At 40.0% G+C, this 11,551-nt stretch overlaps 1 protein-coding gene across 1 annotated transcript in view; it reads left to right on the top strand.

Moving 5' to 3' along the window:
* The first annotated feature begins 214 nt into the window (after positions 1 to 214).
* Positions 215 to 11,551, top strand: part of FAM133B (family with sequence similarity 133 member B) — a 31,483-nt gene continuing 20,146 nt past the window's right edge. Inside the window, exons 1-2 of the mRNA XM_003782666.3 lie at positions 215 to 340; positions 10,051 to 10,148. Of these exons, the coding sequence (XP_003782714.1) occupies positions 317 to 340; positions 10,051 to 10,148 (122 nt within the window). The 5' untranslated portion in view covers positions 215 to 316. The remainder of the gene's footprint in view (positions 341 to 10,050; positions 10,149 to 11,551) is intronic.

Here is an 11,551-nt window from a genome sequence, read left to right as displayed (position 1 = left end):
GCGAGCAGAACAACCCAAGGAGAAACGGACGCGAACCGTCTTTGTGAGGCTTGTGTGCAGTGTCCACCGGCTCCTGGGTGGGTGAGAAAGAACAGGAATCCCCCCGGAGACCCCTGGGAACCCGGAGTGACCGCCGGCGCCGGGCTGTCCTCCGCGGCGGTAGGGGGCGCTGTGGACAAGCGGGGCCGTCGGGTCCGCGCGGAGCCGCTCTCTGGGCGGAGTCGGGGGGCGGCAGAAGGACCTGCGGCGGGCCCGCTTCGGCCGCGTCTCCGGCCTGGTTTTCGTCTGCGTGTGACTGTGCGCTCAGTCGGGCACCATGGGGAAGCGCGACAATCGAGTGGTGAGTAGTCGGTGGGGAAAACAGTGCGGCGATGTGGGACTCGGCAGCAGGAGAGCGGAATCCCTCGGCCTTCCCGGCTTGGGAGGAAGGCCAGTGGCGGCCCTCGGACTTGGGGCCCGGAGACCCAACCTCTCCACCGGTGCCAGATGCGCGTGCGTCACGCACGCAGTTGGCGCCTACGGGTCCCCGACTCTCCTCTCGCCCTCCGGATTCCTCTTCCCTCATCCCGCCGCTGCTTCTGGCGCTGCTCCCTGGCTCCCTTCCCTCCCGCACCCGGGCCAGCAGTGCCCACTGTTTAGAGCCAGAGGGCTTGGGAGAAATCAGTTTACCCTGAAATGAATTGGCTTAATTTTATATTTCATGAACAAGGTTTTTATTCAACAGTTGAGGGGGCGTGTTTGCGCGCGCGTGCACTAAGAAGAGCCCTTTATGAAGTGATGACATTTTCTGTCTTCAAAATGTTGTTGTGTCGAAAATGTCAAGGAACCACCGAGGTAGTGAATCCTGGTTAGAAAGTTAAGGACTATTCTTTTCAATTGGTTTTGAGACCTCGTTGTGGTATCTTGATTGTCATAGAGTTGAAAGGTGTTATTCTGGAGCATCCTTTGGATTGGGGTGCTAAGAGTGTTTGGCCTTTTTTAATGCCCTTGGACCTTGAATGTTTAGAAATCACCTGATTGGGGGGTTAGTTTCATACAGAGGTCTGAATGTTTCAATTTACTGGGGGGGGGGGAGTTTTTAAAACATTTGAAAAACAAGTTAGCTTTATTTGCGGGAGCATTTTGATAACTTTTGTGCTCTGCTTACTACTTTTGCTATCATGGCACAAAATGTTCTGGTAACATTTTGTTTGCACTTCAAAGATTGTGGGATTGAAAACTTGAAAGAGAGATAAAGAACAGATTGTCAACTTAATTCTCATTGCGTAGAGGAGGGGATGAGACTATTTAAACTGGAACCAAAATAATACATGCCCACATAAGAGAAAAACTCAAATCAATTCAAAGTTGGGGGTGAGGTACCAGGGAAGGGGAAGGAGAGGATGGGTATGATCCCACTTAATGGGCACATTGTTAAAGGGTATGGCAGACCTCTTGGGGGCGGGGCACAATTATAAGAGTGACTCTCCACAACAAACATGAACATTGTAACCTATTCTCTGTATCCTCAAATTAACCTGAAACAGTAATTAAAAAAAAAACAAAACTGGAACTGAAACTTGGGTTAACTGACATTTATTATTTCTTTATGTTAGGAAGATTCCAGTTCCACGCTTTTGGTTATTTTAAAGTATACCCTACCTTATTGTGATTATAGTCACTTTGGTGTGCTATCAAATATTGTTCGTTCTATCTCATTATATTTTTGCACCCGTTAACCATCCCCACTTTCCCCTTTCCCTGTTCTCAGCTTCTGGTAAGCATCATTCTACTCTCTTGTCTCCATGAGATCAATTGTTTTTAGTATTTGGCTCCCGCATCTAAATGAGAACATGTGAGATTTATCTTTCTGTACTTGGCTTATTTTACTTAACATAATGTTCTCCAGTTCCATCCATGTTGGAAATGGCAGGATTTTGTTATTTTTGTGACTATATAATACTCCATTGTTTATATGTACCACAATTTCTGTATCCATTGATGGAAACTTAAATTGATTCCAAATCTTGGCTATTGTGGATAGTGTTGGAGTAAACATGGGAGTGTGGGTATCTTTTCTATATATTGGTTTTCCCTCAACTAGATGTATACTCAGCAGTGGGATTGCTGTGTAGTATGGTAGTTCTATTTTCAGTTTTTTGAGGAACTCTATCCTGTTCTTCACGGTGGTGACGCTAATTTATATTCCCACCAACGGTGTAGGAGGGTTCCCCTTTCTCTACATCCTTGCCAGCACTTGTTATTGCCTGCCTTTTTGATAATCCATTTAAACTAGGGTAAGATGATACCTTATTACAGTTTTGGTTTGCATTTCACTGATGACTGATGTTGAGCATTTTCCCATGTGTCTGTTGGCCATTTGTATGTCTTCTTTCGAGAAGTGTAATTTCAGATCCTTGTCATTTTTAAAATGGATTATTTGACTTTTTTTTTTCCTGTTGAGTTATTGGAGCTCCTTTTGCACTCTAGTTGTTAGTCCCTGCCAGATGGGTAGTTTGGGAATCACTTCTCTCATCCTGTGGATTGTCACTTCCCATTGTTGATTGTTTCCTTTATTGTGCAGAAACTTTTTAGCTCGATGTGATCCCATTTGTCCAATTTTGCTTTGCTTGCCTGTGCTTTGGGGTTACTCAAGAAATAGGAGCCTAGAGGCTCAGACCAATGTCCTGAGCATCACCCCAATGTTCTTTTAGTAGTTTCGTAGGTTCAGGTCTTAGATTTAAGTCTTTAACCCATTTTGATTTGATTTTTGTATATTGTGGTAGATAGATAAGGGTCTAGTTTCATTCTTCTGCATATAGATAACCAATTTTCGCAGCACCATTTACTGAAGATACTTTTCCCACTGTATATTTTTGGCACCTTTTTTGAAGATAAGTTCACTCTAGATGTGTGGATTTATTTCTGGGTTATATATTCAGAACATTTTTTTTTCAATCACAACAGTTTAATTCTCAGGATTTGTAAAGGACTTTTAAGTTCATGATAGCCACCCCTTGTGCCTGTTGTTTTCCGGAAGTTTCCTTCATGTTCTTCTTTGTTACTTTGTGCCCTCTGAAATAGATAAAAATAGGTAATCAAAGTACCAAATGAAATTTAGCACATTATGTCTTGAGCAGTTTTATTGCCCTGTTCTTTTTGTACCTGCCTGCATACTTATTCCCTGGAGCTCAATTTGCCATCCAGGGTTTTTGGGTTTTTTTTTTTTTTTTTTGAGACAGAGCCTCAAGCTATCGCCCTGGGTAGAGTGCGGTGACATCATAGTTCACAGCAACCTCCAATTCTTGAGCTCAAACGAGTCTCCTGCCTCAGCCTCCCAAGTAGCTGGGACTAGAGGTGCCGGCCACAACACCCATCTATTTTTTGGTTGCAGCCATCATTGTTGTTTGGCGGGCCTGGGCTGGATTCGAACCTGCCGCCTTAGGTGTTTGTGGCTGGTGCCTTAGCCACTTGAGCCACAGGCGCCGAGCCGCCATCCAGAGTTTCAAAAACAAAATCATTTCTGTTACCCAAACTCAGGCAGCAGTTTGGAGCCACAGACAATTCTAGTTACTTATGAATATGAGTGTTTGATTTATAAGGTCACAGTAATTAAAATGATTAAGTCACAGTGAGATGTGTCAAGAAGTTGCATGGTTTCTATATTTTAGCTAGTGCTTAGCTGCACACCCTCTTTAATGTTAGGAACATTAATAGGCCAAGCTCGTGGCTCATGCTTGTAATCCTAGCCCTCTGGAAGGCTGAGTCAGGAGATTGCATGAGGTCAGGAGTTTGAGGCCAGCCTGAACAAGAGACCCTGGTGTCTACTTAAAAAACAAAAAATATTGGGGCTTGATGGTAGATGGCTATAGTCCCAGCTTCTCAGGAGGCTGAGGCAGAAGGCTTGTTTGAGCTCAGGAGTTTGATGTTATAGCGAATTATGATGACTATCAAAAAGCAAAACAAAAACCCAGAATATTAAGTGTTGTGGATGGAGCCTGGTAACATAAGATGCAACTAATAAATATTACTGTTATGATTGAAATAAATCATGGAGATATTTGGAGTATATTTAAGCAGATCGAGGATAATGTTTATGGTTAAAAGCTTAAAAACCTTACTACTTCAGTCGTAGCTCATGTAATTGTACCATAAAGTGACCATAATTAGTACTGGTAGCATGCAAATACTTTCTTATTTTCTGCTGGTATGTTCTTTGGGAAAGCAGTTTGACAGTAGACATTAAGACGCATAAAAACACTAATGTACTTTTAAGATAGATGAAAATTTGAAGACTGTATGTATAACATGGTAAATATCATGGTATTTTTAAAAAGTAGAATGGGTTGGGCATGGAGGCTTGTGCCAGTAATCTTAGCACTTCAGGAGGCTGAGGCAAGAGGATGGCTTGAGCCCAAGTGTTCAAGGCTGCAGTGAGCTACGATACTGCTACTGTACTCCAGTCTCCAGTAGAATGAGATGCTAAAGTTAGAATGAAAAATTGCCACCATCATATTTGTGATTTTTTTTACATGAGGACAATTAGTATAGTAGTATTGTGGTTGAGTTTTTCTCATTTTTGTTTACCTTTATATTAATGTAATAATGTTTGTATATAGTTTTGGGTTTTTTGTTTTCTCTTACAAAAGCAATGTTATTTAAACACTTTTCTCCAGGCTGGGCACAGAGTGGCTCACACCAGTAATTGCACAGCACTCTAGTAGGCCCAGGTAGGTAGATTGTTTGAGCTCAGGAGTTCAAGACCAGCCTGAACAAGAGTGAGACCCTGTCTCTATTAAAAAATAAGAAAACTAGCTGGGCATGGTGGTGCATGCCAGTAATGCCAGCTACCAGGGAAGCCCAAGAGTTTGAGGTTGCTGTGAACTGTGATGCTATGGCAGTCTACCCAGGTGACAGAGTGAGACTCTGTCTTAAGAAATAAAAGGTTTTTTTCTCCAGTATAAGAATGTTGAATGTTGATGTCTCCCTCCATATTTTGGCTCACATGCATGCAGATCTTTAAAATTTTATAGTTACTTAATAAAATGGTTCTAATAGCTCATTAGAGCTAGGCTATAATCCTAGCACTCTGGGAGGCCCAGGAGGGAAGATCACTTGAGCTCAGAAGTTCAAGACCAGCCTGGGCAAGAGCAAAACCCCTTGTCTAAAAATAGCCTGGCATGGTGGTAGCTACCTGGGAGGCTGAGGCAGAAAGATTGCTTGAGCCCAAGAGTTTGAGGTTGCTGTGAGCTGTGACACCAGAGCACTCTACTGAGGGCAACTAAGTGGGACTCTGTCTCTAAAAAAAAACAAGAAAAAACCGCAAACTATGTAATCTAACCATTTGCACCCTCCTGTTAGTCTGAAATTTTAAAAGAATCACACAAAATATGGGATATGAAAATGTCTGATTTTCATATCATACTTTCACATCTATTATTCAAAATCAAAGTCTAATTGGAAAAAGATGAAATGCCCAAGTTATCTTGTTAGAACTTCCAGAGAGTAGGCTGGGCACCTGTAGCTCAGTGGTTAGGGTGCCAGTCAGCCACATACACCGAGGCAGATGGATTCGAACCTGGCCAGGATCTGCTAAACAACAATGACAACTGCAACAACAACAACAACAAAAAATAGCCAGGTGTTGCGGCAGGCACCTGTAGTCCCAGCTACTTAAGAGAATCGCTTAAGCCCAAGAGTTTGAGGTTGCTGTGAACTTTGACGCCACAGCACTCTACTGAGAGTGACATAGTGAGACTCTGACTCCAAACAAACAAACAATAACAAAAAAAAAAAAACAGAATTTCAAAGAGTAAAACATTTTACAAAGCAAATTCTAATGGTAGAAGTGCCAAGAAAAATTGAGCATAAATAAATTTATTGCTCAAAAATTATATTTAAAAAATGTTTTTTTAATTTTTTTGCATCTTACCTTTGCTTTTTGCTTGAGAAAAGATGTACCTCATTCATGTTAGTGGCTACTTTGTATTTCATTTTGGGGAGTTATACTTTAATATATTTAAACAAATCCAGGTTTGATGGATATTTGGATGTTTTTGGTTTTTACTGTTTTAGGAATTAATCCTGAACATCCTTGTATATATTTGCACTCTTCGGAAATGATTTTTATAATTTAACAACCCAAGACCAGTTAAATTGAATAGTTTATTTAAGGAAAAAAGAAGTTTCTACAACCAGAGGAAGAGGGTTAAGAATCTTCAGCCACCCATCCACCTGTTTGCAAAGTGGGGAGCTGTATTTATAACAAGAAAAACAGGAAGTAGTGTACAGATTACCTGATTGGAGCACTTGCGTGTTTGCCTAATTTGGGCTTAATTTGGCAGCCTTCAGTCTGGAATTGGCTGAGGGATCAGCTACTATGATTGGCTGAGACTCAGTTGCTTGGTCAAGAAGGTATACTCTTAGGTTACAGCTTGCTTACATATCAAGCTAGATTGCAGTTCGCTATATATAGAGACTGCTTTGGGCCAAATTTTGTTATGTAAGTATGGAAGCTGCTTTGAAGCAAACAGTTCAGTTTAACAATATGTATAATGCTTCTGTTGTACAAATGGTGAACTTAGCTCGCATGTTGTACTTTGAATTTTTAGGATTGCCAGTATTGTTAGTTGTGCTAACTGTTCTCTATTTCTGCTTTCATTGTTTGTTGTACTTCCACACCAACTGATGGAAATGCTTAGCAAAGGGCACAGTGGCTCATGCCTGTTATCCTACCCTGGGTGGCCAAGGCTGGTTGGATTGCCTCAGCTTAGGAGTTCGAGGTTTGAGATCAGTCTGAGAAAGACCAACACCCCATCTTTACTAAAAATAGAACAACTAGCCAGGCATTGTGCAGATGCCTGTAGTCCCAGCTACTCTGGAGGCTGAGGCAAGAGGTTCTCTTGAGCCCAAGTGTTTGAAGTTGCTGTGAACTGTGATGCCAGGGCATTCTACCCGGGGCACTGGAGTGAGATTCTGTCTTAAAAAAAAGGCTTGGCAAGGTGGTTGGACAAAATATATATTTGAGGGCATAACAGTTGATGTAAAATATAGAACTATATGTTGCTGGTTTTAACATTGTATTTGATAACCACATGTGTCCCTAATTCTCTAAACATTTCTGGCATTAGGGGCTCTGGCACTATATGTTTGTTGCCTTGAATTAAATTTGAGAGAACTGATTATGTGGATCAAGAGGTTGAGACTGAATTAAAGACCAGATTTTACATCTGTAGCAAAGTGATTTTTTTTTTTTTTCAGTTTTTGGCTGGGGCCAGGTTTGAACCCGCCACCTCCAGTATATGGGGCCAGTGTCCTACTCCTTTGAACAACAGGCACCGCCAACAAAGTGAATTTTAAACAAACAATACTTTAGCCAGATGGTGCATGCCTGTAATCCCAGCACTTTGAAAGGCTAACGTAGCAGGGTGGCTTGAGACCATGGGCAACATAGTGAGACCCTGTTGCTACAAAAATTTTATAAAAACAATTAGCTGGGCATGGTGGTGCATACCTGTAGTCCCATGCTATTCTAAAGGCTGAGGCAGATTGCTTGAGCCCAGGAACTAAGTTACATTGAGCTATAATCGCACCACTACCCTCCAGCCTGGGCAGCAGAACCAAGCCCAGTCTCTAAAGAAAAAATCTCTTTGCTAGACAGTAGCATTAACAAAGAAGGCTTTTTATTTTATCTCAATATGTTTTTGAAAAAAATCTCTAAAATATGTCTTTCTGTGATAGTACATTTAGTATACAAAACATAATTTTTTTTTTGAGGTAGAGTCTCACTATGTCACCTTTGGTAGAATGCCTTGGTGTCACAGCTCACAGCAGCCTCAAACTCTTGAGCTTAAGTGATTCTCTTGCCTCAGCCTCCCTAGCTGGGACTATAGGCGCCTGCCACAACACCTGGCTATTTTTTTTTTTTTATTGCCGCTGTCATTGTCGTTTAGCTGGCCCAAGCTGGGTTCCAACCCACCAGCCTCAGTGTATGTGGCCAGTGCCATAATCACTGTGCTACAAGTGCTGAGTCCAGAACATAATTTTTAATAGATTTTTTTATTGAACTAAAATATACTTAACAAAAATTACGATTTTTAACCATTTTTATGTGTATAGTTCAGTGGCATTCCTTACGTTTATTAGTGTTGTGCAGCTGTCACCATTATCCATTTTCATCATCCCAAACAACAGCCTCTTGTACCCATTAAACAATAAATCCTAATTTCTACTTTTCCCCTTTCTCCAGTAACCTCTATTCTAATTTCTCTATGAATTTGATTTTTCTAGGTACCTTATACGGGTAGAATTATATATTTGTCCTTTTGTATTTGGCTTATTGCATTTAGCATAACGTTTTCAAGGCTAATCCAAGTTGTCGTATGTATCAGAATCTTGTTCCTTTTTAAGGCTGAATTATATTCCGTTGTGTATATATATGTGCCACATTTGCATTATTTCCACTTTTTGGCTTTGTGAGTAATGTTGCGATGAACATTTGTGCACAGGTATCTGTTTGAATTTCTGCTTGCAGTTCTCTGGGGTATATGTAGAAGTGGAATTGCTGGATCATGTAGTAATTCTGTGTTTAACTTTTTTGAACAACTGTTTTCTACAGTAGCCACACCATTTTACCTTCCCACCAGGAGTGTGCAAGGTTTCTAACTTCTCTGAATCCTCACCAACCTTTGTAAGGTTTGGGGGGTTTTGATAATAGCCATCCTAATGGTGTGAGGTAACATTTCTTAGTGATTTAGATTTGTATTTCTCTTAGGACTAGGGATGTTAAACATTTTTTCATGTGCTTCTTGGCTTTGCTTATTGGCCATTTACTGTATACCTTCTTCAGAGAAATGTCTGTTCAAGTCCTTTGCCCATTTTTGAGTTGGTTATTTGAGATTCCTTGTTATTGAAATGTAGAGCTCTTTATACATTCAGGATATTCATCTCTTATCAGATGTGATTGGCAAATATTTTCTCCTGTTCTGTAAACTTTTTTTTTACTCTTTGGATAGTATCCTTTGATGTCCAAGCCATTTTAATTTTGATGAAGTTATTTTTTGTTTTTGTTGCCTATGTGTAATTTTTTTTTATTTTTTAAAATGCATTTGCAGTAGATCTTCTGTGAGTTGACCACCCAAAGGACTGTAACAAACTGGTCCACATACAGAGGTGGTCAACGTAAAGAAACTAGGCCTGCTGTACTAATATGTACATGTAGTGCATGTCCAGTCTGTGAAAATTAAGTCAACTCATGCAGGTGGTCAGTGTAGGGAGGTGGTCTGTGGAGGTTGTATTGTATTTATTTATTTTAAGACAGGGTCTCACTCTGTTGCCCAGGCTGGAATGCACTGGTGTGGTCCTAGTCCACTCTAACCCCTTTAAGTTTAGGGCTCAAGAAATCCTCATGCCTCAGCATCCCGAGTAGTTAGGACTGTAGGTAAGCACCACCATGTCTAGCTAGTTTTTTAATTTTTTTTTTTTTTTTTTTTTTGAGAGACAGGGTTTCCCTATATTGCCCGGGCTAGTCTTGAACTCTTAGGCTCAAGCATTCCTCCTATATTGGCCTCCCAAAGTGCTAGGATTATAGGCATAACCCACCAGGCTTGGCCTGATTTAATTTTTGATGTTAGCAGTTTGTGAGTACAGTTGCCATTGGTATGGCACACAGTTATTTCCTGGGATAGAAGATGTAGTGGAACTGTCAGTGAATTTAGAATTAGATCTTTTTTAAACGTTTTTGGAATTGAGTTTCTTAATTTGACAGTAAGCATGGTTATCACCTTCACAGGGTTGTTGGGCTTTAGGAGAAAGCACTATAAAGCCATCAATAGGTAAGAGATATCATTATTTCATTGAATCTGGGGGGAATACACATTTTATATGAATTACTGGTATTTCTTATCTCTCAAATTTTCAAGGATTGATAAAGGATTAAATTTATTTTTTTGTAATGAAAAGTTGATTAGTCAAATTATGCATTTATAATAAAGATTATTAATATTAGAAGAGTGAGCTTTTGCATTTTTAATGGTTACTTTAATGGAATTAATTTTTGTTCTTTTTTTCAAGGCCTATATGAACCCAATAGCAATGGCTAGATCAAGGGGTCCAATCCAGTCTTCAGGACCAACAATCCAGGATTATCTGAATCGACCAAGGCCTACGTGGTATTTGTGAAATGATTTAACTATTTATAAGCTTTTTATAGACTTCTTAAAGTTTATTCTCAAAGCTTTTATTGATTGCCAAGCAATTGCCAGATAATTTGAGTTTTTAAAGTAATATTTGATGTATGCTTTCTTTGAACTATATCAAATACACATGTAATTGTAAAGCAGTCGAGAACCCACCAACCAATATAGCTAAACCACTACCGTGTATCCTTTTTATCCCAGTGTCTTCTCTATCCCTTAATCTTGCAGTATTCTAAGCTATTTAATAAAACAGTGGGTTTGAATAATCTGCATCTCAAAAATCTTACAAAGAGGTGGCTCACTTATAGAGAATATTTTGTAAATATTTTGTGAAATTTTGTAAAAAAAAGTCATGTTTAGCTACAATTTCCCATTTTCCCCATGTATGGCAACTTTAGGGGTGACTTTTGGGGCACCCTATATGATAAGGAATTTTTCTTTTGAGTTAGTGGGAAGCAAGCTTTTCTACTAGCGTACGTGAGTGAGTGCTGTTAACCATTGCAGCATATCAGCGAATAAAATTATCCCAAAGTATATTTTACCTTTGAAATGGGGTAAGGGAATGAACTTTAAAGGGGAAATTCCTTCAGATTTGGTAATTCATAGAAGGAGTTACAGGATTCTCAGAAGATAGTCCTACTCATAGCGAGATTCATTACAATGAAAGGATACCAAGTACAATTAGCACAGGGAAGAGGCACATGAAACAAAGTCCAGGGGAGACCATGTTCACTCCCACTTCAAAGGGCCTTATCCTAGAGGAATCATGTAAGATGCACTTAGTGCCTTACCTATGAGTAACAATAACACTGCTAGCCAATACAAGTTCATCAGAGGCTTGGTGTCCAGGGTTTTATTGAGTGTTGATCAGCCTGTGTTTATGATGTACCCAAGTTCCAGATTCCCAGGAGGAAAACAGGTATTCAGCTTAAACTACATTATTTGTACAGAATAGGCACAGTGAGCTGTTCTGATCAGGAAATGGTAAGAAACCTCCAAAATCCAAGTTCCCAGATGCCTACCTAGGGCCTATCTTGTGAGTATGTATTCTGAGAATAAGCAGTCCAGGTGCATCAGCTCATCTCTGCACAACATGTCAGGTTCATTATAAAATGAGTAATTTAGTAATAGAATATAATAATTCAGTTAGATAAACCTTAGCTCACTCTTAACACTGAAACTATCAGTTTTATGGCCTAAAATGGGGGTACATACTATCTTTTCACAGGGTTGTTGAGGATTAAGTGAAAATTTATTTTAAATGGTGCTGGTTGTAAGCTCTCGTGTGTGGTTTAGCGTATTAGCTCTTGTGACAAATGTTTAAAAGAGGAACGATTAGTATGATCTAATGGGCTTTATTATAGTTTATTTACATG

The sequence above is a fragment of the Otolemur garnettii genome, unplaced genomic scaffold (assembly GCF_000181295.1).
Source record: "Otolemur garnettii isolate 467f Iridium unplaced genomic scaffold, OtoGar3 scaffold00005, whole genome shotgun sequence".
Taxonomy (NCBI): domain Eukaryota; kingdom Metazoa; phylum Chordata; class Mammalia; order Primates; family Galagidae; genus Otolemur; species Otolemur garnettii.
Note: the sequence above shows the minus strand (reverse complement) of the source record. Positions and strands in the feature narration are given on the sequence as shown.